Below are 27,631 nucleotides of genomic sequence, written 5' to 3' on the forward strand. Positions count from 1 at the left end.
TTAAAAATCTTGCAAAAAATAATTTAGCATTTCGGGGAAAGAATGAAAAGATATACCAAAGCAATAATGGAAATTTTCTAAGTTTTATTGAAACAATTGCAGAATTTGATCCAATAATGCAAGAGCATGTTCGACGTATTCAACAAGATAAAATTCACAATCATTATTTAGGTCATAAGATTCAAAATGAATTAATTCAAATGTTAGCATCTGAAATTAAAACTATAATAATTAAAAAGATTAAACAAGTAAAATACTTTTCTATAATACTTGATTGCACTCCTGATGCAAGCCATCAAGAACAAATGACTCTAGTTTTAAGATGTGTAGATACTACAACAAGTCCAGTAAAAGTAGAAGAATATTTTTTAGAATTTTTAGAAGTAGATGATACAACTGGAAAAGGTCTTTTTAGTGAACTTATAAATATACTAGAAAAATATAAACTTGAGGTTAATGACATAAGGGGACAAGGGTATGACAACGGGTCTAATATGAAAGGAAAACATCAAGGTGTACAAAGAAGATTATTAGATATAAATCCTAGAGCGTTTTACACACCATGTGGATGTCATAGCTTAAATTTAGTATTATGTGATACCGCTAACTCATGTCCTAAGGCTATATCTTTTTTTGGAGTGATACAACGAATTTATACCTTATTTTCTTCTTCTACAAAACGATGGAAAATTTTACAAAATAATGTATCCACATTAACTCTTAAACCCTTATCACAAACGCGTTGGGAAAGTCGTATTGAAAGTGTCAAAGCAATTAAAAACCAAGCTCCTAAAATAAGAGATGCCTTAATTCAATTAGCAGAAACTAGCGAAGATCCTAAAACAAAGAGTGAAGCCATATGCTTAGCTACATATGAGATTGAAAATTTTGAATTCTTATTAGGCATGAATATTTGGTATGATATATTGTTTGCTGTTAATTCAGTTAGTAAAAACTTACAATCTGAAGATATGCATATTGATGTTGCTATAAATCAATTAAAAGATCTTCTTTCTTATTTGAAAAATTATAGAGAAAATGGATTCATGACTGCTTTGATTTCATCTAAAGAAACTGCAATTGAAATGAAAATAGAACCTACATTTCGTGAAAAACGTGTGATCCGTAGGAAAAAACAATTTGATGAAAATAGTGATGATGAGATAGAAAGATCAACCGAAGAATCTTTTAGAATTGATTACTTTTTATATATAGTAGATCAAGCTATTTCTTCAATTCAAAATAGGTTTGAACAATTCACCATATATGAAGATATTTTTAGTTTTTTGTTTAATTTTAGAAAGTTTAAATCTTTGAATGAAGAGGAGTTGAAAAAGTATTGCCTTAATCTTGAAAACTTTTTAAAGCATGGTGAAAATTCTGATATTGATGGTCTTGATCTGTTTTCAGAGTTAAAAGTTTTAAAAGAAGTTTTACAAATAGAAACTGTTACGGGGGAAATAAGCCGCCATGCCCCACGTGACCGGCACGCGCGCCCAGGAAGACTACGGCTGCCCTTTGATCCAGCAATCCGACCCCGAGTCGGACATCCTCGGCCCCGCAGCCCGACCCCGAGTCGGCTGCCCTTTGATCCAGCAATCCGACCCCGAGTCGGACATCCTCGGCTCCGCAGCTAAGCCGCCATGCCCCACGTGACCGGCACGCGCGCCCAGGAAGACTACGGCTGCCCTTTGATCCAGCAATCCGACCCCGAGTCGGACATCCTCGGCTCCGCAGCCCGACCCCGAGTCGGCTGCCCTTTGATCCAGCAATCCGACCCCGAGTCGGATATCCTCGGCTCCGCAGCCCGACCCCGAGTCGGCTGCCCCTTGATCCAGCGCTCCGACCCCGAGTCGGAGATCTCTTGATAACGACAGGCTATTCCCCAGAGGCACGCCGCGGCCTCCTGCTCCACTACTCCCTGCAACGGCTGTATCCGATGCTGCTCCACGATCTCCTGCATCAGCCGTACAAAGCGGAGCCCCACTATGCCCTGACGTGGCCGTACCCGGTGCTGCTCCACGACGCCCTGTAACGGCCATGTCAGTGGCCACACCATCGTGCCCCACGATAACGAACCCCCCTGAGAAACCCCCCAGCCAGGTATATATGCGGCTGGGGGGAGAAAGGGGGGAGGTGAGCAATATCTCCCAGAGCACTCTCTTACTTGCGATTATCACCTCTCCTCCTCCTCCAATCTCCTCTGACTTGACCGTCGGAGGGCCATCACCACCCTGGTGGTGGTGCAAGGCTTGTTTGCAGGTTTCTTGGCGGAAGGTGGAGCGCAACCAACACCAACCAAGACAACTCAGACGGAACCCCGTTCACACCGCAGTGCCAATCGTTCACGGTTTGGACCACCAGCAACAGTTGGCGCTAGAGGAAGGGCCCGAATCTTAGAACGATCGTAATGGCACGGCGAGGTGGTCGTGGAGCTTCCAATGCTTCCGGTCGCGGAGCCTCTCGCGCCTCCGGCCGAGAGGCTGCTGCGTCCCCAACGCACTCTCAGCAGCACTCCACCGCCCCTTCTCCCATTCAGACGGTCGAAGCTGCCCAGTTCGACCAGCTAGCCCAGCAGGTTCGCACCCTCGCGGAGGCAGTGCAGAATCTGCAGGGCGTGATCTCTCGGGTGCCGCAACGGGCTCAGGAGCCGCTGCCCCCCGAGCACTCGCCTCTTCCTCACAACCCGCGCTCCTTCCTCTCCCATGGAGAGGAGCGCCGGCGCGAGGAGGATTCTCGAGTGCGGTCCATTCTGCCAGGACCTTCTCATCGGAGCTGTGCGGGGTACGAGAGGCGGACCCGGGCGCGTTCTCAGACACCCCAGTCCTCGAGGGGCCCGCGCTCCAGTCGGTCCCCCTCGCGCCGCTCCTTGTCCCCCACCCACCGGTCGCGCTCCCTGGACCGGCGGGTGGACGATCTCCACAGACAACTCCAGGTCCTGAAGGGCCACTCCAAAGATCCCTTCGCTGACTTGGAGATCTCCTCCCAGCCGGCGCTTGCCTCGAGGATCCTGCGGACCCCGAACCCGCCGGGGTTCAAAATGCCGGCGATCGAACCCTACGACGGGGCGGCGGACCCGCGGGACCACGTGGAGAGTTTCAGGACTCTTATGCTCCTCCATGGAGCATCGGATCCGCTCCTCTGCAAGGCCTTCCCGGCGACCCTCCGTGGCCCGGCAAGGGCATGGTTCGCCGGCCTGGAGGCTAACTCCATCCAGTCCTTCGACCAGTTCACCCGCTTCTTCATCAGCCATTTCGCCGTCAGTAGCAGGCGGCGACTGGTCTCCGACTCCCTCTTTGATGTCCGGCAAAACGAGGGAGAAAGCCTGCGGGATTATCTCACCCGCTTCAACAAGGCTACACTGGAGGTCCGGAACCTGAGCCAGGAAGTGGCTCTCTCAGCCCTGAAGCGTGGCTTCCGGAAGGGCAGACTCACCTTCTCCCTGGACAAACGCCTGCCGCGGAGCTTCCCGGAGCTGTTATCTCGGGCAAACCAGTATGCAGACGCCGAGGAGGCAGCCTCCCACCGGAACAAGGAGGCCGCCGAGGCCCCTCTAAAGCCCGGGAAGAAAAGGCGAAAAGAGGCACCCCAGAGGAGGAGCCCGACGCCTCAACGCCGGCGCAGAAGCCCGTCACCAGCAAGGAACCACGGCGCCACACGCCCTCGTTCTCCGCACCGACGCTTCAACCGGTACACCCCACTCCTGGCCCCCCGGGCCCAGATCCTCATGGAGGTCAAGGGGCGGGAGGACCTCCCGGTCCCGAGGCAGATGAAGAAGATCCCTGGGAGGAGGCCTTCTCGGGCGTACTGTGAGTACCACCGAGACCACGGCCATGATACCGAAGACTGCTTCCAGCTTCGGGACGAGATCGAGGCTCTCATTCGCCGAGGGCGTCTCGGTCGATATGTAAACGACCGACGTCCCCCGGCAGACCCGCGTCCGGCCGACCCGGCCCCTCAGGAGCCTCGGGAACAGAATCGACCCGTTGCGGGAGTGATCCACACCATCACTGGGGGCTGCTCTCGGCCCGTGAGGAACGCAGGGGGCTCGGCGGGAGCATCAGGAGTGGCCGTCGCGAAGAGGCAGCGGGTCGGAAATGTAATCACTTTTTGTGATGAAGATGTAAAGGGGGTTCAGACTCCCCACGATGACGCCATGGTGATCTCTCTCACTATGGCGAACTATGATGTAAGGCGTGTTCTTGTGGATAGTGGAAGCTCAGCTGATATTTTGTATTACGAGGCCTTCCAAAAGATGAGCTTGTCCCGACAATTGTTGCACAAAACATCCACCCCCCTCATAGGATTCACTGGAGACGCTATCTCGGCCGAAGGTGTCATTGAGCTGCCTGTGACTGCGGGCGTTGCACCCGCAGAAGCCACGGTGCGACTCGGGTTCTTGGTCGTCCGTGTCCCCTCGGCCTACAACGCTATCCTCGGACGACCCGGACTGAACGCCCTTCGCGCGGTGGTTTCTACCTACCATTTGCTCATGCGGTTCCCCACGGCGGCCGGGATTGGAGAGGTCCGAGGTGACCAACCAACCGCACGGCAGTGTTTCCTAGCAACTCTCAAAGGGAAGAAGCCCATGGAGGCCCTAAGCGTCGAGTCCCTTGACGCCAGAGACGAAGTGGCCTTGCGGCACGGGGAGCCGGCCGAGGGCGTAATCGAAGTTCCCCTCGAAGAAGGCCGCCCGGACCGCACGGTCCGGGTCGGTGCCAACCTCGACTTGGAAGCTCGGCTCCGGTTAGTGGAATTCCTCCGAGCCAATGCTGATGTGTTTGCCTGGTCGGCGGCCGATGTACCTGGGATCGACCCGGAGGTCATTTCTCACGCCCTCAACGTCGACCCGACCCACCGACCAGTAAAGCAAAAGAAGAGACACTGTGCCCCGGATCGGATCCGGGTGGTCGACCAGGAGGTAGACAAACTCTTGGAGGCAGGTTTCATAAGGAAAGTGAGCTACCCCGAGTGGCTGGCAAACGTCGTACTTGTCCGGAAGGCGAGCGGGAAGTGGAGGATGTGCGTCGACTACACCGACCTGAACAAGGCGTGCCCCAAGGATAGCTTTCCGCTTCCGCGAATAGACCAACTGGTCGACGCGACTTCCGGATATCAGCTGCTGTCTTTCATGGACGCCTTCTCCGGCTACAACCAAATAATGATGGCTCCACAGGACGAGGAGAAAACGGCCTTCATAACAGACAGGGGGCTGTACTGTTACAAGGTAATGCCCTTCGGTCTGAAGAACGCTGGCGCTACTTACCAGCGCCTCGTCAATAAAATCTTCAAGGAGCAGATCGGCCGGAACATGGAGGTGTACGTGGACGATATGCTGGTAAAGAGCCGCCATGCGGATCAGCACATTGCGGATCTGGAGGAGACCTTCGCCACCTTGCGGAAGTTTCGTATGAAGCTAAACCCAGCGAAGTGCGCCTTTGGTGCTTCGGCCGGGAGGTTCCTCGGCTTCATTGTCAACCAGCGGGGGATCGAGGCCAACCCGGACAAAATCAAGGCCATCCAAGATATGTCCCCTCCGACCAAAGTGAAGGAGGTTCAGGAGCTCGCTGGGAGGGTCGCCGCGCTCGGACGATTTGTGGCAAAATCGGCCGAACGCTGCCAACCGTTCTTCAAGGTGTTGAAGCGCCCGAAAGACTTCCTCTGGACGGCTGAATGTCAAGTGGCGTTCGACCAGCTCAAGGAGTACATGGCGTCTCCTCCCCTGCTGTCCAAGCCGCAAGAGGGGGAGATGCTCTACCTTTACCTGGCGGTCTCCCCAACCGCAGTCAGCGCAGTACTGGTTCGGGAAGAGGCAAAACTTCAGAAGCCCGTGTACTACACCAGCCGAGTCCTCCGGGATGCCGAGACGCGGTACACGAAGGCTGAAAAGATCGCCTTCGCGCTGCTGACTGCGACCAGGAGGCTTCGCCCCTATTTCCAGGCTCATTCTGTCACCCTTTTGACCGATCAACCACTGCGGCAGATCCTCAGCAATCCTGAGAATGCGGGACGGCTGGTGAAGTGGGCAGTAGAACTTGGTGAGTTCGACATCCGCTACCAGCCCCGGCCCGCCATCAAGGCCCAGGTGCTCGCGGACTTTCTCGCTGAGTGCACTGTGCAGGAGGCGGAACCTAGGCCGCCGGAAACACCCAGCCTCGATCTCCCGATCTGGACGCTCCACATTGACGGGTCGTCGAACCCTGAAGGTGGAGGGGCTGGGCTGGTCCTTACCAATCCCGATGGAGTGATAGCCGAGTATGCCTTGAGGTTCGGATTTCCAGTGACCAACAATGAGGCGGAGTACGAGGCCCTAGTCACGGGACTCAAACTCGCCAAGGAGCTCGGCATCCGGCGTCTGAAGGTCTTCACCGACTCCCAGCTGGTGGTCGGGCAGGTTCGAGGAGAGTTCGAGGCACGGAGCCCGACCATGCAGAGCTACGTCCGGAAGGTGCAAGCACTCATTCCCGACCTCGGCAGTATTGACATTCAGCAGGTCCCAAGGAGCGAAAATGCTAGGGCCGACAGGTTGTCCCGCTTGGTGGGCGCTGAGGCACACAACTTGTCAAGGGCGATATACCTGGAGACCCTAGATGCCCCGAGCATCGGCGAGGCTGAAGCGGTAATGGCAATTGATCCGGAACCATCTTGGATGGACCCGCTTGTAGCTTACCTCGCCGAAGGGATCCTCCCCGAAGATGAAGATCAAGCTCGGCGACTTGTTATGAAGTCCGCCCACTACGTACTCTACGAAGGGAGGCTGTATCGGACCTCGTTCACCGCCCCCCTCTTAAGGTGCCTCCGCCCTTCGGAAGCGGCTTACGCCCTCAGCGAAGTCCACGAAGGCATCTGCGGATCGCACCTGGGGGCTAGGTCCCTGGCACATAAGATCATGAGGCAAGGCTACTATTGGCCGACCTTATTGGAAGACTCAAAGGATCACGTACGGAAATGCGACGCCTGCCAGCGCCACGCCAACATCCAGAGAGTCCCCTCTGTTCCCTTGGCGCCAATCACCGCCCCCTGGCCCTTTGCACAGTGGGGAATGGATATCCTCGGACCATTCCCCATCGCTTCGGCCCAGAGGAAATTTTTGATTGTCGCCATCGACTACTTCACCAAGTGGGTGGAGGCAGAGCCACTGGCCACCATCACGGAGGCGCAAGTCCGGAAGTTCGTAAAGAAGAACATCATTGTCCGATTTGGGGTACCTCGGGTCCTCATCTCGGATAACGGTCGACAGTTTGATAACAAGCATTTCCGAGACTTCTGCGAGGAGTTCGGGATCGAACATCGGTTCACGTCCGTGTCGCATCCCCAAACCAACGGCGAGGCCGAGGTCACAAATCGGACAATCCTCCAAGGTATCAAAGTGCGGATCGGACGGACGGGGCGAGCTTGGGTCGAGGAACTCGAGAATGTCCTTTGGGCGTATCGGACCACGCATCGGACTCCAACCGGGGAGACGCCTTTCAGCCTAACCTATGGCACGGAAGCCGTTGTCCCCGTAGAGCTCGGACTTCCCTCACCTCGGGTAGCCGCACACCGACCCGAGGCCAACTCGGAGCAACTCCGAGGGAACCTGGATCTCTTGGAAGAAGCAAGGGAAATGGCGCAGGTTCGGATGGCAATGTATCAGCGGAGGGTGGCCCGATATTACAACTCCAAAGTCCGACCGAAGCTTTTCAGAATTGGAGATCTGGTGCTGAGGCGAGCTAAGGCATCTCAACCTACGGAAGGTGGGAAGCTAGCGCCGAATTGGGAAGGCCCGTATAAAGTTCGTTGGGTAAACCGACCTGGCTCCTACCAGTTGGAAGCCCTAGATGGCCGAGAAATTCCAAGGGGCTGGAATTCTGCTAACCTGCGGATGTATTACCAGTAGAACAACAAGGCCAGAAAGACAATTTGAAAAGGTGCAACACTTTTCATTTCAATAATTTCTGGTTACAATGGCATGCTCGTGTGATTACAAGGAATTCCCAGAGGGGAATTAGGGAGTAAAGAAAGCAAAGAAGAGGTGGAGAATCCGTGGAGCTGAGGACCGAGGATCCCAAACCCTCAATCCAAAGCAGCTGCAATCCCACCGAAAGTGGGTGCTTCTAACCGGAGGCGTCATCCAGCACCTCACCAAAAAGACGAGGAGCCGCCGCAGAAGAAGCTCCCGCTGCCCCCAGGGGAACGCCGCCTCCAAAGGATATTCCCATCCTCCCCAGTGGTAGGAAAGAGAAGGAATACGAGGGGGAAGAGCATATGGAGGCGCGGTCCCGGACTGAGCGTCTGGTGCAGAGCTCGATCGGGAGGCTGAACTTCAAGGAGGGGAGATGTGATCCCGGATGAAACGCCTAGAGCGGAGTTCCGCCGGGAAGACCCTCCTTGTTGATCCCAGATGAAACGGCTAGTTGGCTGAAGTCGCAAGGGGAGCGTCTCCCCTTTCCTTCAACAGGAGTCTCTCAGTCATATGCCAAGGAGGAGGTCCGCGATCCATGGCAACCTGAACAGCTCCGGCTCGGCAAACTCCATCGTACCTGCACCTGTATTTATAGCCAAACTGCGGCCCCCTGGTCGTTCCGATGCGGGTGGCTCCAATAAATGCAGGCGCATTGAAACCGGAGCCGTTCCGGCTCCCGAGGCGTATCTCCCCGCGATTTTCTAAGCGTCATTCTCCTTAAACCGCATTCTTTGCGCAGGACAATCCGGGTGTCATGTACCCCTAGGTCCACATATCTCCGCTCGCGCCCAGGCCGTATCCTCCTCGAAGAACCCGCGTATCGCGGCCGCTCAACTAACACTCCTCGCAAGCAGCAGCTGGCGATCCGATTTCCCAGGTAACGCATTAATTAGCGTTTAATGCCCTTCTCGTGTTCCCCCAGGCAACGCTTAGAGAAAAGGAGAAACATGATCGCGGCTGGCCACGGAGAAACCCCGTCGGGCAGCGAGCGACAAGCGCACGACCAGCGAGCGGAATTTCCCGAGGCTCGGCCCTCGGATGCCTGGCTAGCCCGATGATCATCCCGGGAGCAGACTAGCCGGAAGCCCCGACCGGTCGCCTCGGCTTGCGCCAGCCTTGGCCGACCAACGAGTGGAATGTTCCGAGGCTCGGCCCTCGGAGGCCTGGCTAGCCCGACGATCGTCCCGGGAGCAGACTAGCCGGAAGCCCCGACCGGTCGCCTCGGCTTGCGCCAGCCTTGGCCGACCAACGAGTGGAATGTCCCGAGGCTCGGCCCTCGGATGCCTGGCTAGCCCGATGATCATCCCGGGAGCAGACTAGCCGGAAGCCCCGACCGGTCGCCTCGGCTTGCGCCAGCCTTGGCCGACCAACGAGCGGAATGTCCCGAGGCTTGACAACCCTCGGATGCCAGGCTAACCCGACGATCATCCCGGGAGCAGACTAGCCTGAAGCCCCGACCGGTCGCCTCGGCTTGCGCCAGCCTTGGCCGACCAACGAGCGGAATGTCCCGAGGCTTGACAACCCTCGGATGCCAGGCTAACCCGACAATCATCCCGGGAGCAGACTAGCCTGAAGCCCCGACCGGTCGCCTCGGCTTGCGCCAGCCTTGGCCGACCAACGAGTGGAATGTCCCGAGGCTCGGCCCTCGGATGCCTGGCTAGCCCGATGATCATCCCGGGAGCAGACTAGCCGGAAGCCCCGACCGGTCGCCTCGGCTTGCGCCAGCCTTGGCCGACCAACGAGCGGAATGTCCCGAGGCTTGACAACCCTCGGATGCCAGGCTAACCCGACGATCATCCCGGGAGCAGACTAGCCTGAAGCCCCGACCGGTCGCCTCGGCTTGCGCCAGCATTGGCCGACCAACGAGCGGAATTTCCTGAGGCTTGACGGCCCTCGGATGCCAGGCTAACCCGACGATCATCCCGGGAGCAGACTAGCCTGAAGCCCCGACCGGTCGCCTCGGCTTGCGCCAGCCTTGGCCGACCAACGAGCGGAATTTCCTGAGGCTTGACGGCCCTCGGATGCCAGGCTAACCCGACGATCATCCCGGGAGCAGACTAGCCTGAAGCCCCGACCGGTCGCCTCGGCTTGCGCCAGCCTTGGCCGACCAACGAGCGGAATTTCCTGAGGCTTGACGGCCCTCGGATGCCAGGCTAACCCGACGATCATCCCGGGAGCAGACTAGCCTGAAGCCCCGACCGGTCGCCTCGGCTCGCGCCAGCCTTGGCCGACCAACGAGTGGAAGGTCCCGAGGCTCGGCCCTCGGATGCCAGGCTAACCCGATGACCATCCCGGGAGCAGACTAGCCTGAAGCCCCGACCAGTTGCCTCGGTATGCGCCAGCCTTGGTCGACCAACGAGTGGAATTTCCTGAGGCCTAACCCTCGGATGCCCGGCTTAGCGCCGGAAGAATTTCCTGAGGCCTAACCCTCGGATGCCTGGCTTAGCGCCGGAAGAATTTCCTGAGGCCTAACCCTCGGATGCCTGGCTTAGCGCCGGAAGAGTTTCCTGAGGCCTAACCCTCGGATGCCTGGCTTAGCGCCGGAAGAGTTTCCTGAGGCCTAACCCTCGGATGCCTGGCCTAGCGCCGGAAGAATTTCGGGAGCCAGGAGTCAGCAAGACGCTCCCGAGAGTTAAAAGAAAAAGAAGGACGAAGGCGAGATGAAGAAACGTTCAACTTGCATTAATTTTCATTGTTTCAGGGCCGAGGCCCATACAATTTGGCAAAACGCCGGTATACAAAAAGAGAAGACAACGAAAGGTACAAGAGGTCAGCTTGGAGGAACTCCCGGGTCGGGAACGTCGGGCTCGTCCGCAGGAGGTAGGGAAGCAGCAGGAGAACCAGCAGGCAATGGCGCCGGAGAGGAGTCGAGAAGGGAAATCTCGCTCAGGTCAACTTCGGGGTACTTAGCCGACACCCTTGCCAGGCCCTCCTCGAAGCCTAAGATAAAGGCTTCGGCCCCCGCGTCCGACGCGTCACGGACAAACTCGTCGGACTGACGATAGGTCTGTACTGCCTCCGACATATCATGAGCGAACTCGGCGGACTGGCGATAAGCCTCTACCGCCTGACGCCCGATTTCCGCACTCCTCTCAGCCAGCGCCGCCTCTGCCCGCTCCATAATCTGGGCTTTCGCCTCCAAGACCTTCGCCACAATCCGGCCTTCCGCCTCGGTGGAGACCCTCAGCAGCTCAGCCCGAGCCTCCTTGTGCTTCGCTTCGGCAGCAATGCGAGCAGCCTCAGCCTCCGTCAGGCGCGAATGAAGCTTCTGATCGCTCGCACGGGACTTCTCCAAGGCCGACTCCAATTCGCCCAGCTTAGCTTCAAGAGACCGGATTCGGTTGCGGGCGTTGTCGGCTGACCGCTGGGCCTTCTCCCACCTCTCCCGGTAGTCGGCAGCCTTCCGGGACTGCTTCTCGGCCCGCTCATCCGCCTTCTTGACCTCGCCCTCGAGACCCGAGGCAACCTTGAGCTGCTCCTGAGCCTCCAACAGTTGCTTCTCGAGGGCAGCAAAGCCGAGTGCCCGCTCTTCGGCCTCCCGGAGCCTCGCCTCGAAGTCCCCGGTCGTCCTGCCTGCCACAGCCTGGCCTCCCTTTTCCACTGCTTTCAGCCGGTCCTCGGCCTTCGCCAGAAGCCCCGCCTGTTCCTTGTAGCACTCCTCCAGACGGATCATGTACTGGGCGAGCTAAGAAATAGGAAAAATAAGGGAGTCAGGCGGAGAACAACAGAGCCAATAAATGGTGAAAAGCGGCCAGAAGAACACTCACCGACATGAGACAGACACAGCTGGCAGCCCCAACGTCAGAGACCTCCAACTCCCGGACCCGCCGACGGTCCTTCTCCAGCAGCACTGTTTCGATGAGATTTCGGGCGCCATCGGTAGTGAAGGCAGACCCCGATTTCTCCCCAGAGCCGGACGGTGGTTCTGCAGCCTTACCCCTATCCATCGCCTGGGGAAGAGTCCGGCCGATCGCGCTCGGGGCGGGGGTCACCCCAGGAATTGATAGGGTCCCGCTCGGTCGGGGCCTCGGCGCGTCCCTCCTCGAGTCATCAGGAGCCGACCGAGTCGAAGGCCGGGTCGGGGACCGATCACGCCCGACCCGTCCGTCTCGGGCAGGCTCGGATGATACCTCCGGAGTAGCGGCAATCTTACCACCGGAGGGCTGATACAGCGTCAGCTGCTGGTCCGTGCCCACGACGTCTCCCTGATCGGTGGGCCCGGACTCGTCGGTCGGCGTCGGAGGCACCTCCTTACGGGACTTCTTCGCCGGTGGGGCCTTGCTCGGAAGAGCTCGTTTCCTCCTCTGGGCTGCTTCCAGCAGGGACGCCCTACCAACAGCCTTTGTCTTCACCGACCGCATGACGTCGTCGATCTCTGCAAAAAGGACGGGATAGTCGGAGACGGAGAAACCAAAGGAAAGAACGGGACGAAAGAAGGGAAAAAGTCAAGAAAGAATCGGTGGCGGACTCACGGTCGGTGGGGACCGAGCTCAGACCGACATTCACCAAAGTATCCTCGGAAATAAGGCGGGCCACCGGGGGGAGCTGGCCCTCGGCAACCAACCCCTTCAAGGCGGCCAAGCCATCGGACTCCTCCCTTGACAGTCTCGATAGGCCGATCGGAGACTTCATCGGGGTCTCCCAGGTCGCCCTGATTTCCCAAGAGGGATCTGCATCAACAAAAAAGAAGCGCTCCTTCCATTTGTGAATGGAGGTAGGAGCCTCCTTGACAAGGCCGCATCCTCGCCGCGCTGCGAAGCACCACCACCCTTTGTCCTGGGGGTGGCCGCTCAGGCTGTAGAACTCCCAAAAAACATTCAGGGTGGCGGGGATCTCGTGCATACGGCAGAGAACCTGGAAGACCGTCAGGGCCCGCCACGAGTTCGGCACCAGTTGCGTCGGTGCCACTCTTAAACCCCGTAGCACCTGCATGACCAAGTCCGAAGGGGGAAAGCGGAACCCGGCCTGGAGAATGCCCTCATTGATGGCGATCTTCCCTGGAGGAGGATGGGACATCCTCTCCTCAGGCCCCGGGAGCGTGGCGTTGCAGGCCTCGGGAAGGTGGTACCGAGCCACGAGTCTGTCTAAGTCTGTGGCGACCAGCTCCGACTTAATTTGGTCTGCTCTCACTTCGCCCATTCCTAATGGCCAATAAACCTACGGTCAGGACGGGGACAGGAAGGGGGGAAAGACCGGAGCGACTGGAGTACACTAGTATAAGAGGGGAAAGTATGGAGAGCCCTAAGTAGAAGAATGGGGAAAACTCACCGGAAAAGAGGTAAGAACGGCTCCGAGAGCGCCAAAGGAGAAACAAGTGAACAGTCCGACGGCAGCAACAGCAGCGCAAAGGGGAAACTTGAAAATATCTGTAAAGAAGAAGACGGACGGGGAAAGGCCCCCGATTAAATAGGCGGAAAGGCAAGTGACGCCTCGATGACGCCAGAGGACGCCTGGCTGCCGAAGGGTCGCTCGCGCCCCAAAGGCGAATCGACACCATTAAGGAAGGATGTCCGCCGAAATCCTCAGACTGCCAGGTCGGCAATAACCGCCATACGCCATAAAAAGGGCGGGGAGCTCGAAGCGCGCGCGCCTCTCCGAGGAACGGCGGCAATCCCGAAACATCACTCCCTTCACCTGTTCCCCTTCTGGTTCCAGGCTCGGAAGTGGGGGGCTACTGTTACGGGGGAAATAAGCCGCCATGCCCCACGTGACCGGCACGCGCGCCCAGGAAGACTACGGCTGCCCTTTGATCCAGCAATCCGACCCCGAGTCGGACATCCTCGGCCCCGCAGCCCGACCCCGAGTCGGCTGCCCTTTGATCCAGCAATCCGACCCCGAGTCGGACATCCTCGGCTCCGCAGCTAAGCCGCCATGCCCCACGTGACCGGCACGCGCGCCCAGGAAGACTACGGCTGCCCTTTGATCCAGCAATCCGACCCCGAGTCGGACATCCTCGGCTCCGCAGCCCGACCCCGAGTCGGCTGCCCTTTGATCCAGCAATCCGACCCCGAGTCGGATATCCTCGGCTCCGCAGCCCGACCCCGAGTCGGCTGCCCCTTGATCCAGCGCTCCGACCCCGAGTCGGAGATCTCTTGATAACGACAGGCTATTCCCCAGAGGCACGCCGCGGCCTCCTGCTCCACTACTCCCTGCAACGGCTGTATCCGATGCTGCTCCACGATCTCCTGCATCAGCCGTACAAAGCGGAGCCCCACTATGCCCTGACGTGGCCGTACCCGGTGCTGCTCCACGACGCCCTGTAACGGCCATGTCAGTGGCCACACCATCGTGCCCCACGATAACGAACCCCCCTGAGAGACCCCCCAGCCAGGTATATATGCGGCTGGGGGGAGAAAGGGGGGAGGTGAGCAATATCTCCCAGAGCACTCTCTTACTTGCGATTATCACCTCTCCTCCTCCTCCAATCTCCTCTGACTTGACCGTCGGAGGGCCATCACCACCCTGGTGGTGGTGCAAGGCTTGTTTGCAGGTTTCTTGGCGGAAGGTGGAGCGCAACCAACACCAACCAAGACAACTCAGACGGAACCCCGTTCACACCGCAGTGCCAATCGTTCACGGTTTGGACCACCAGCAACAGTAACTAGTACCCCTATTGATATTTTAAGTTTTATAAAAAAAACAGATTCTTTTCCAAATGCATGCATTGCTTACAGGATATTGTTAACAATACCTGTAACAGTTGCTTCTGCTGAAAGAAGTTTTTCAAAATTAAAGTTGATAAAATCTTATTTACGGTCAACTATGTCGCAAGAAAGATTAAATGGATTAGCTATATTATCGATTGAAAATAGTATTTTAATGAATCTTGAGTACAAAAGTTTGATTAGTAATTTTGCATCTCAAAAAGCTAGACGAATTATTTTTAAATAAAAAAATATTTTATATTTATTAAAAAATTATTATTATTTTTTAAAAAGGCCTCTTTTAGTGAATTCGCCTTAGGCCTCCAAATGTATTGGGCCGCCCCTGTCCCCAGCTTTATTAAAAATATGTACAAAGGATAAGACCTGGAACTAAGTCCTCATACCAATGAGATTCTCTAGAGTTGTTACAAAATATTTATGTATCAACCAAGATTTCGAAGAGCAAAGGACACTTCATGATTGGAAATGAATGACCTGATCTCACCAAGATTTATGGCCTGGGTTGGGTTTTAGCAGGCCTGGTCTAGGGCTTGCCCATGCTTACCCAAGGTTATGAAGACTTGAAGCCTCTGCAAGCAGATGAGGCCCAAAAAATAGTACCTCATTAGGCGAATAGTATGGACCAACCCAACTAGATCCTGTGGTTAAGTTGTTCTAATTCGCCATAAAATATTCCAAAGAGCTGAGACTTAACTAAATTGAAAGCAATTCAAGAATTGTCTAATGGGGCAATCGAACTTATTTAAGGGCTGTTTGGATATTAATGTTGGACTTGCATAAGAATCGAGCCTGTTGGCTCATCTAGTTTATATTTTCTAAAAGTCTGTCTAAATCCAACCCAAATCCCCAACTTTGTAACGGTCTATCCAAACCCAATTCAGATCCTAATCTATAAGCCGCAAGATAAAAAAATATATATATATTGATGTTTTTTTTTTCTTTCTGCAAAATTTGGATTGGATAGAGTTTGTTTGATGTAGGACTAGTTCAATCTATAATTTTTACTGAATTTTCAGCTTAATTTTATAGAAATAGCCAAACAGGCCCTTAGAAATTAGATTCTTCTTAAAGTAAAATTCCAAAAAATTCAGGTTTTTCCTTGGTTAGTGTAATGCGTGGTCTCCATTTATTGTAGGGATCAAATCAATATTCTCAAGTTATGATTAGCAACCCATATATTAACAAATCCAATGTCCTTGCCAAATAATCAAATTAGATGAAATTAAATCAGCAACTTGTTTTAATGATTATTATTATTATTTACTATATTGTGCCGGTACAGTCTAACACATTTATTAATCGATAACTCACGTTATAAATAGCAGTCTATATATCGTCTGGATCATTTAAAGTCATAAGTTACATAAAATTAAATCATCACATCATGCAAAAGATTCATTCCCCACCCTCCACCAAGAAAACCTCTATAAATAGGGCCTTCAGAAATTGCTTTTTTTCCCCAGAGTTAGGCTTCATCCTGCTGATTTCTCATAGGCTATTAGTCATGGAGTATAATGGTGTCAAGGCGATCTTCGCAGTAGCTACCATTCTAGTCCTGCTTGTTGGACAAAGCTCGGCATCACAATGCTTCGACCAATGCTTTAACGAATGCATTTTCTTTCGAAACCCATTCCCGTTTTGCGTAGAAAAGTGCCATCAAAAATGTGATGGTCAGCATTCTGCAGCTAAGTCTGATTCCGGTTGTATCTCTGCGTGTGCCAAGTCCTCCTGTAGCCAACTTGATCCAGGTGAGAACGAAATTATATTATCTGGTATCCTCCCTTGGGTGGTATTATAGATTCTATTATGAGCCACTTGCTCGTTAAGCATAGATTATATCCAGCTGCATCTCTAATTAGCTTTGATGCTTGATGACAGAGGGAAATGATATGGGGGCCTGCTTGTCTACATGCTCAAAGAGCTGCACCAAAGCGAGGAAGTCTCTCTGATGGAGGCCTGCATCAATCTAGGACAGATGATAAGAATAAGCTCTTGACTTGCTATAAAGGGAGAACATTTGGACAGAGATAAATAATGACAAGCTTTGGCTAACTTGTAATAGAATAAGAATGTCCTAGTTTCAATGATGTATGGTAGAATTTATGGGAACTAAATAAAATGTTAATCTCTTAGTTACCTCGCTTCAAGTTTTTCTTAGCTTTCATATGCTTGTTTGTCTTCATGATCTCTCCCCACTTAACAAAAGATGGAGACAAGAGTTTTTTCTTTTATTTATTTATTTATTTATTTATTTATTTATTTTATTTAGGTCAGAAATATGAGTTTCTTCACAAAAAACTTAAGACGCGGTATTTGTGTACATTCGACATTATGCGGTGACAAGATTCATATCAAGTTCGAACCCAGGCTACTAGCTAGTACTCCATCTGACTAGTTCCGGATTCGAGTCCCGGACAACCCATACGGAAAAAAGAAATATTTTTTTTTATTTTAATTCACTTTATTTAGAAATTGTTTCCTCTTGCGAATAAAGGCTCGAAGCGAGAGTATAGTGGGCAGCCTCTCACGAATGGCTTTCGGAGGGCAAGTGTGACCTTCAAGAAATCCGCCTTAGACTATAATTTGAATTAACTAGTCGTATTGAGTTGAGGCTTATTTCCATGAAAAAAAATCCGCCAATCCCGATAAACCACGTGATAGGTCAGCGAAGCGTGAGCGGGCGCGGAGAAGGAAAGGCCAAACACTTCGGCCTAACGGGAATGAGCAAGGACGAAATGACAAGATGAGGTGCCCCGGGTATGCGAGGATTGGTCAATCTTCCCTAGTTTTTTTGGGGGGCCAGGTCCAGCCCGAAGCTCGGCCATCAGTCCTTTCTCTCTCTTAAGGGGGCACCGAAAGGGCTTTCTTCGACCTTAACCGATAGTTCTCAAGGGGTTAAACCCCAAGGATCCGGATAGGGCGGCGAAATGGGCTTGGCCGTTTGAAGGTTGGTTCCTTTACTGGAGGTTTGATCGGGGATAGACGGGAATGGAATGCTTTCTGTCAGTTACTAGTCCAATACCATTCTATCAGGCAGCATTATTTCAGCTCCACGGTTTCTTTCCCTTGAATCAAAATTAAAAAAATAAATAAAGTATAGCACTAAATTCAGTTATTTGTAGCGAACAAGTATTTAGTTCATCGTAATCAAAAAAATGTACCAACACCAATTCAAATTAAAATTGGATAATTGGATCCTTAAATTAAAATTCCAAACTTTCATCTACCAAAAACAAAATTCTAAAGTTTCATTTTTTTTGCCTTTATAGCTATATTGCCCCATATCCCTTAATTGTAGGAATCAAGTCATTCTTCTTAGGCTATAAATAGCAGCCTACATATTATCTCGATCACTGAAGAATACTAACAAATCCAATATATTACAACAGAATCTCAAATAATATGAAATCAAATCAAACATTACAATAATTGTAGCTTCCAGCTATCTATAGGCTAGTATAGATAGCAGAATGAAGAATATCATTTTAATTGTTCTCATTTTGATTGTATTCGTCATGCAGCAGCTGAAGTTTTACTGTAGCTGTAACTAGAATGTGTGAGGTCCATCTTGACTTAGGATATATTGCATCTAAAATATCTAATGTCCTCCCTTATCATGAAGTGGTTGATTTGATCTCTTTGCCTTATATTTGAGTGGTATGATTTGTGCAAGCACCAGACATCTGTTCATTTAGATTATATCAACCGTATTCCTTATTACCTTCAATGCTTCGCTGCAGAGGACAAGGATGATCTGCCTACATGCTCAAAGAGCTGCACCAAACTGACAAAGTCTCCGTGAATGCAATGTGATACACGCCTACATCATGAAATATCTAGAGGGATGATAACAATAAGCTCTAGGCTTTCCACTGAGCACAAGCATTGTCAGGGCGATGGCAGAATTCATCGAAACTAAATGAACTAGATCTGCTCGAATCCATGCGAAACGCCGGTGCATAATTCTTGGAACGTGCAATAGCCTGCCAGTCATGGCCGGCCCACATGTCCAAATACTTCGGCGGTAGGTGTTAGCTCTCACCTATACAATCCATCCTTAGGAGGACTTTCCAAATACGTGCTTTTGTGCTCTAACATGATATTACGCTATCACTTCTCTACTCCCCAAGCTTTATTTTGGACACTCTCCGGCAAGAAGACTGTTAGATTTTTATTAAATAATGATTAAAAGTTTTCATACTTAATATATATATATTATACATATATGTTAATAAGGGAGTTTAGCTTGGTGGTTGGTGTGTTGTTTGGGTGGGGATGAGATAACAGGTTCGATTCCCATTCCATTCCCTCCTTTTTATTTCTATTACGTAAAGCTTGGTTTTCTTGTGCTCGTTAGGATGTTCCCTCCTTGTCCGAGCCGAGCTCGGTTCTCGTGCTCGTTGGGCCTGTGCTTGTCCGAGCCGAGGTTCTCTGCAGCCGAGCTTGTCCGAGCCAAGGTTCTCTGCAGCCGAGCTGTGCCTGTGCTTGTCCGAGCGAAGGTTCTTTGCGCATGTGCTTGTGCTCGCTGGGCCCTGCCCCTGCTCGTCCGAGGTTCTGTGTGCCTATGCTCGTCCGACCCACCTCAACTGAAGCGCGAAGAGCTGAGGCCGAGGTCGGACCACAGGTGTGATGAGCCCAGAGGAGCCGAGGTCGGACAACGGGTACGATGAGCCAAGAGGTGCGTGGGCCGTGCCTCGCACCCATAGCACGAGGAGCCACGTCGCTTCCTCGTTAGCACCTCTTCGCAACCAACCTCGCATCCGCTGGCCATACTCCCAGTGTTTTTTCAAACTTTCTTACCAGTTTCGACCGTTGGATCGTTTTTGGGTCGCGTCTGTCCCGAAGAAGTCTATAAATAGACCTCTTCGGATTAGACAGGATATATAATATAAAAAATTGAAAACAGAGAACTTCTATTCTCCCTATTTGCTGTTTTTCTTTCAATCAACGGGCTTGCTGCATACTGATTCTGGGTTCGAAAGCTTCTTTGATCCGTGCAAATCATTGAGGCAGAAGGAACAGTGCGAGAGGCTGTTGTATCTCAGGAGTAGAACGCCATCCAAGCCTAGTGCACTGTAAGGCGGCGAAATCTACTTCAAGGAAAGTGACCAACATACCACGCCTCAGCATCTCGGGTTCCATTTTTTCACTTTCTCTATTTATTTTCTGTAAGCCTATTTCTGCCTATTATTTGTTGAAGTAGAGTATTATAGATTTAAAATTTTCTGGGACAGTATATTCCCAACATTCTTGAAGTAGATTTCTCCTACATATAATAGGCTAGTACTTAGAGTTACCCCAATGGCCAATGCAAGTGACCCGGTTCCTCCTGAAAAATTTAATGGAAATAACTTTAAGCGTTGGAGACAGAAGATGGAAATCTTCTTAACCACACTTGGATTATTTTCCGTAATCTTTGACTCTCCTCCAAATGAGGAAGAGAATGAACCAGCTAGAACTTGTAATTTGGAGGAATTTAAGAAGAAAGACTACCTGTGTAGGGGAAGGATTCTGTCCTATCTTACTGATCCCCTTTTTGATGTCTACTGCACTTTTAAAACCTCCAAGGAGATTTGGGATGATCTTAATAAGAAATATGGTATCCAAGATGCCGGAATGGACAAGTATGCTGCTAGTCAATTCCTGTCTTATAAGATGGTTGACACCAAGCCCGTAGTTGATCAAGCCCATGAGTTAACAGTGATTTATCATGAATTAGGCTTAAGGGGAATGGGTATAACTGAGAGCCTTCAAGTTGCTTGTACCATTAACAAGCTCCCACCTTCTTGGAAAGACTTTGGGTTATCCCTGAAACATAAAACCGAGGATATGACAATGAAAACTCTATTGTCTGCCATTAGGATCCAAGAACAACACCTTGAGAAAGATAATGAGCAACTCATGAATCCTGAGCTTCTAACCAAGGTGAACTTTGTAGAAGGCCAGAATAAGACCCATAAGTTCAAGAACTCCAAATTTGAAAAGGGTGGACCTAGAAACAAAAGAAAACTTATGAAGCCAAAACACCATATCAATAAGAATGATCGGAAGCCGATTTGCTACAATTGTGGGAAACTCGGTCATATGGCTCGAGTATGCCGGATGAAGAAGAAGAAGTATCAGAACTATGAACATGCGCCTTCTCAACCTGCAAATCCACAAACCAACATGGTGCTATCCAGTACTGGTCCTACTAGTACTGATGATCGGTATGTAACTTTAAGTCCAGAATTAAATTTGGCAATTTGCTCTACCGATTGGTTAGTGGATACAGGTGCGAATGTTCATATGTGTACTGATCATACCCTTTTTACTACTTATCAGGTCCGGAGTGGCCTAACAGTAACTATGGGGAACTCCACCTCAGCACGAGTGCTTGGAACTGGAAAAGTACTTCTAAGGCTTACGTCTGGAAATGTGCTTACACTATTTAATGTGTACCATGTGCCCGATGGAAGGAGGAATCTGATCAGTGGATCTCTTCTAAATAGAAGTGGTTATTCTTTGTTATTTCAATCTAAGAAAGTGATTATAACAAAGAATGGAACATTTGTAGGCAAAGGCTATGAGTGTGATGGCTTGTATGTAATAAATAATGTATCTTTGGATTTTTTTTCTGATAACAATAATAAAATTGTGCTTTCAATATGTTCTTCATCTCTTTGGCATGCTAGATTAGGACATGTGAATAATAATACTATTAAAAGAATGATTAGCTCTGGTTTATTACCTAATGTTTCATTAAATGAAAAGGAAAGGTGCCAAATTTGTGTTCAATCTAAACAACCTAGAAAATCATTTAAAATAGTAAATAGAAATTCAACTTTATTAGAATTAATATATTCAGATGTATGTGATCTAAATAGAACTTTGACTAAAGGGGGTAGAAGGTATTTCATTACCTTCATAGATGATTATTCTAAGTATTGTCAAGTTTATTTAATGAAATCTAAAGATGAAGCATTTGAGATGTTCAAGACTTACAAATCTTTAGTAGAAAATCAACTTGACAAGAGAATAAAGATTCTCAGGTCAGATAGAGGAGGAGAATACACCTCTAATGACTTGAATGAATTCTGTAGAGTTAATGGAATTCTACATGAAGTTACACCTCCCTATTCACCTCAGTCTAATGGAGTGGCTGAAAGGAAAAATAGGACTCTGCAAGATATGGTAAGATCTTTGCTTGCCAACTCAGGTTTACCTGAGGTTTGGTGGGGGGAAGCAATGCTTACTGCATGTTTTCTGCTTAATAGGGTTCTATTTAAAGGTTCTAATAAATCTCCTTATGAACTTTGGAAAGGAAGAAAACCTAACCTAAATTTTGTAAAAGTTTGGGGTTGTTTGGCTAAGGTTAATATTCCTTTAATCAAGAAAAGAAAATTAGGACCTAATACTTTTGATGCTGTGTTTCTTGGTTATTCTCTTAATAGTGTTACTTATAGGTTCTTAGTCATTAATTCTGATATTAATGGCATAGATAAGAATACTATAATTGAATCTAAAGATGCTTCTTTCTTTGAAGACATTTTTCCATTTAAGGATAAAATAGAAAAGCATGTAATAGATAGATCTAATGATGCATCTTGTAGTTCGCCATCTAATTCTCTAATTATTCCTAATAATGAAAATGAAAATGAACTTAATGATATTAATGAACTTGGTAAAGGAAAAAGAATTAGGAAAAAGAAAGATTTTGGATCTGATTTCTATACTTTTATGGTTGAAGATGATCCTAAAACTTATAAAGATGCTATGAACTCATTAGATTCTATGTTTTGGAAGGAAGCTATTAATAGTGAAATGAATTCACTTATGACCAATAAAACATGGTTTTTAACTGACTTACCACCTGGTAGTAAGGCTATAGGTTGTAAATGGATATTTAAGAAGAAATTAAGACCTGATGGTTCTATTGAAAAATATAAAGCAAGATTAGTTGCTAAGGGCTTTTCTCAGAAAGAGGGTATTGACTACTTTGATACATATTCTCCTGTAACTAGGATAACCACAATTCGTACTTTAATTGCACTGGCTTCAATCCATAATTTGATAATTCATCAAATGGATGTCAAGACTGCCTTCCTTCATGGTGATTTAGAGGAAGAGATCTATATGGATCAGCCAGAGGGATATGTGGCTCAAGGACAGGAAAGAAAAGTTTGTAGGTTAGTCAAATTCCTCTATGGTTTAAAACAAGCTCCTAAGCAATGGCATAGGAAATTTGATAAAATAATTGTTTCTTATGGCTTTAAAGCAAATGAATCAGATAAGTGCTTATATTCAAAGTTAGAAAATGATTCATGTATTATCTTGTGTTTATATGTTGATGATATTTTAATTTTTGGTACTGATATGAATATGGTGACTGATATCAAAACTTTCTTGTCTAATAATTTTGATATGAAAGATTTAGGTCAGGCAGAGGTAATTCTTGGTAACAGGATTACCAGAATACCTGATGGTATAATCTTTGATCAATCACAATATATTGAGAAAATATTGAAGAAATTTGATAAGTACAACTGTAAACCAGTGAGTACACCTTATGAGCATGGTTTGAACTTGAAGTGCAATAAAGGTGATCCAGTGGCCCAAGAGAAATATGCTCAAATTATTGGGACACTGATGTATGTTGCAAATACAAGTAGACCTGACATTTCTTATGCTATAGGAAAGCTTAGTAGGTTTAATAGTTGCCCTAGTCTTAGTCACTGGGAAGCACTGGATAGAGTACTTAGATACTTGAGAGGTACCATGTATTATGGTTTACATTACTCAAGATTTCCCGCTGTACTTGAAGGATACAGTGATGCTAGTTGGATCACTGATTCAGTGAATCGAAAAGGAACTAGTGGATACATATTCATGTTGGGTGGTGCAGCTGTTGCTTGGAGATCATCCAAACAAACTGTGATCACAAGATCCACTATGGAGGCTGAGATTGTAGCCTTAGATTCTGCAAGTCAAGAAGCAGAATGGTTTAAGAATCTTATGTCTGAAATACCTATTATGGAAAAGCCTATACCTGCTATCTCTTTGTTATGTGATAATGAAGCTGCAATTAATACTTGTAGAAATACTGAGTATAACAAGAGAAACAGAAGACACATTAGTGTGAGACATAAGACTATTAGATACCTAATTAAAAATGGTATCATAACTTTGGAATTTGTTGGATCTAAAGATAACCTAGCAGATCCTTTAACTAAAGGACTGGCTAGAAGCAAAATCATAGAAACATCAAAGGGGATGGGACTGAAACCCATAAGGAATCATTGACAATGGCAACCCAACCTATTCTGACTGGAGATCCCAAGATGAAAGGTTCAACGGGAAAAACAAGTTGTTTAAATGATTAGTTAGCACTATTATAAAATGACTTTATGTCATTTAGTCTCTCCCTGTGATGTGAGTGCTAAATACAGCAGAGGTATACGGAAGAGTTTAAAACTCTGAATGAGTCCGAGTCTATGGCAATGTGCTGTGCTGCGAGCACCCTTGGAGGACTCACCTATGTGAGTGTGACTGTGTGGCCGCAGTCTATGGGGATAAGGGTTTAACCCCTAGAGCACTCATGAAACTGAGATATTGGTGCATAAGGCCAGAAAAAGCACCACCTATAATGAACCCAGTATTTGCATTTGTCATGGGTGAAGTATATAGAAATCTGAACCAAAGGATTTGGTTCAAAGCTTTTTAGCTACCACTATACCTTTCAGATGAAAATATACTTTCACTAGGTAAAGGTTCAAAGCCGCAAGCTACCTTTATTGAAGTCGTGACATAAACAAGCCCGGTTTGACTATTTTTTTATTTTATAAAGTTTTGAAAACATTTTAATCAGGTGGGGGAATGTTAGATTTTTATTAAATAATGATTAAAAGTTTTCATACTTAAAATATATATATTATACACATATGTTAATAAGGGAGTTTAGCTTGGTGGTTGGTGTGTTGTTTGGATGGGGATGAGATAACAGGTTCGATTCCCATTCCCTCCTTTTTATTTCTATTACGTAAAGCTTGGTTTTCTTGTGCTCGTTGGGATGTTCCCTCCTTGTCCGAGCCGAGCTCGGTTCTCGTGCTCGTTGGGCCTGTGCTTGTCCGAGCCGAGGTTCTCTGCAGCCGAGCTTGTCCGAGCCAAGGTTCTCTGCAGCCGAGCTGTGCCTGTGCTTGTCCGAGCGAAGGTTCTTTGCGCATGTGCTTGTGCTCGCTGGGCCCTGCCCCTGCTCGTCCGAGGTTCTGTGTGCCTATGCTCGTCCGACCCACCTCAACTGAAGCGCGAAGAGCTGAGGCCGAGGTCGGACCACAGGTGTGATGAGCCCAGAGGAGCCGAGGTCGGACAACGGGTACGATGAGCCAAGAGGTGCGTGGGCCGTGCCTCGCACCCATAGCACGAGGAGCCACGTCGCTTCCTCGTTAGCACCTCTTCGCAACCAACCTCGCATCCGCTGGCCATACTCCCAGTGTTTTTTCAAACTTTCTTACCAGTTTCGACCGTTGGATCGTTTTTGGGTCGCGTCTGTCCCGAAGAAGTCTATAAATAGACCTCTTCGGATTAGACAGGATATATAATATAAAAAATTGAAAACAGAGAACTTCTATTCTCCCTATTTGCTGTTTTTCTTTCAATCAACGGGCTTGCTGCATACTGATTCTGGGTTCGAAAGCTTCTTTGATCCGTGCAAATCATTGAGGCAGAAGGAACAGTGCGAGAGGCTGTTGTATCTCAGGAGTAGAACGCCATCCAAGCCTAGTGCACTGTAAGGCAGCGAAATCTACTTCAAGGAAAGTGACCAACATACCACGCCTCAGCATCTCGGGTTCCATTTTTTCACTTTCTCTATTTATTTTCTGTAAGCCTATTTCTGCCTATTATTTGTTGAAGTAGAGTATTATAGATTTAAAATTTTCTGGGACAGTATATTCCCAACAAAGACTTCTCCGCTTTTGCTATTTCAAGTCAGAGCCGGACTACGAATTAAAGTCCCAGATGCAGCCAGAATTTTTCAGGGCGGTTCTGAACGGACAACAGCTTTGCACAGCATCCTTTTTCGCTCGACGACTGGGTCAAATGGATCCTCAGTGGTAAGAAGACCCAAAAGGATTGAGTATTTGCGTACAATTTGTAGTTTAACATGTGATATACTTCAAGTTTGAGGTGGCTCCAGCATGTATGATGCAATATACCAAGACTACTTCAAACTTCATATTATCAAATGAGACTATTTGCATCCACCCAGCTCAACTCTTTGACTGGAGGTCAAACGGTAGCACCTATCAATGCCATCCAGGCATCTACTACTACAAACATAGTGGGTCACAATTTATACAGATCCAAATAACTGCAGCACAGGAACCTAAGAAGTAACTTGAGAGCACAAAGGCGGGGGCCCACTCATATATTGTTCCAAAGCCATCACCGCTCTTAAGGGCTCCCTTCAAGTAGTGTTAAGTTACGTACCTAAAAGAAATATATCTTGGTGATTTGCGCATCAAAATGGCGACATGTTCAGCCGTACGTGATTTGTCCCGTGCTATATCTGATGCTCAAAGGCATAGAGCTTAGATTTATCTTGATCATTCTGATCATATCTCATTAGAACATAAAATTTTTAATGCACATATATACGAGCAGCTCCATGCCATGCACATGCAAAGTTCCCTCGTTCTCTCCAAACCCAATAAGGTGGGGATCGGTATTCGGTACTGGTGGTCGCGAAAAGCCTGGCTCCACTGGAAAGGAGTAAAGGACTGTCTTTGAATTTCCCACCGATCCTCCTAATGTTCAAACACCAAAGCTTTTGAATAATTATTGAAGCATTCGCACGTGCACTCGTGGATTAAGGGGATCGAGAGACCCGAGGGGGACGTGAACACTAGCTATGACACATGGACATGGGGGTGCCTACCCATGAGCCAAGGATGCGGATAGTTATCGTACCGTGGCAGTGGTGCACCCCCAGTTTTGCTCCCAATAAAAGCAGGGCTTAGTTATTACATTAATAGATGGCATGTGTACGTAGACGTAACCTCACTTGCAGGTACAGAGGAACATGTGCTCCTTCACAGTTTTGCAGAGTCTACATATATATATGTGTGTGTGTGTGTGTGTGGGGAAACATAGCCAGAAGTAATTAGAGTACACTGGCAACCAGATGGCAAATGTAGTTGCCAAAGGTACGAAGATAAAGTGAAAATTCTGATAATGAAACGAAACACTGAACATCAAATGGATGAAGATGCATGCAGGGTGATCTTGATAACATGTACATTTTTGGACGCACAGCTGGTTTGCATTAGGCCACTTGCACGCATCTTGATGTGTTTAAGGTATCATGCGAAGAGACTCGGTATGCGTCCTGTCAGCAAAGCTGAACTGTTAACCCTGTTAAGAAATTCTAGTATTTTACTTAGATAAATTCACCTCTAGCACAGTATATTTAGTACCCTTAGTTATTTTGGAACGAGGGGGAGGCAGAAGCCACCCAATTTATTCAAAAGAACTGAACGAATTGCACGACAGTTGGTACATTGCAGAAAAGTAAAGAAGTGGACAGATGAACAGAGAGAGAGAGATGAAGGACAGAACGAGAACAGCAGAGGGGAGTATCCGAATAGAATCAGAATAGGGTTAGAATAGTTTGTTGAAAAATACTAAGTTACATGAATTCACCCGTTGCAGTCGTTCCTCGAAGAACTGTAATATTTATTACTCAGGTTCAATGTCTAAGAAATGTTAATGGTCATGAAACCGAATATACTATCCGTATGATGTGCCATCTCAAACATAGCAATTCAGGAAACATGTAAACATATCAACTAATAATATAGCACCCTTGTCGGCATGTTCGTGATCTCCAATTTTTCTTCTGATAAAGCTTATTAAAAATGAAAAAAAAAATCATGCATCGTCGAGTAGTTTATAATTTATTTCAGATATCATTTCAGACACTAATGTGTTGGAATTTCTTTGAAATGCACTAGTAACTGGCATTAGCAAACTAACACCACAATAA

The 27,631-nt window shown here is 48.7% G+C and overlaps 1 protein-coding gene and 2 long non-coding RNA genes across 3 annotated transcripts; all 3 read left to right on the top strand.

Annotated features, from left to right (window-relative positions):
- The first annotated feature begins 200 nt into the window (after nt 1–200).
- Nucleotides 201–15,717, top strand: LOC149753067 (uncharacterized). The gene is made up of 2 exons (XM_089924973.1): nt 201–1,336; nt 15,702–15,717. The coding sequence occupies exons 1-2, from the start codon at nt 201–203 to the stop codon at nt 15,715–15,717; spliced, it is 1,152 nt and encodes a 383-aa protein (XP_089781099.1).
- A 3,123-nt stretch (nt 15,718–18,840) lies between these two features.
- On the top strand, nt 18,841–19,325 carry LOC149753068 (uncharacterized). The gene is made up of 2 exons (XR_016396284.1): nt 18,841–18,897; nt 18,968–19,325. It is a non-coding gene; the product is annotated as an uncharacterized LOC149753068 (long non-coding RNA).
- Nucleotides 19,326–24,541: 5,216 nt separating this feature from the next.
- LOC149753069 (uncharacterized) lies at nt 24,542–25,015 on the top strand. The gene is made up of 2 exons (XR_016396085.1): nt 24,542–24,726; nt 24,758–25,015. It is a non-coding gene; the product is annotated as an uncharacterized LOC149753069 (long non-coding RNA).
- Nucleotides 25,016–27,631: the final 2,616 nt, after the last annotated feature.

The sequence above is a fragment of the Phoenix dactylifera genome, chromosome 8, assembly GCF_051530095.1.
Source record: "Phoenix dactylifera cultivar Ajwa chromosome 8, Ajwa_hap1_PhDact_Kaust_v1.1, whole genome shotgun sequence".
Taxonomy (NCBI): domain Eukaryota; kingdom Viridiplantae; phylum Streptophyta; class Magnoliopsida; order Arecales; family Arecaceae; genus Phoenix; species Phoenix dactylifera.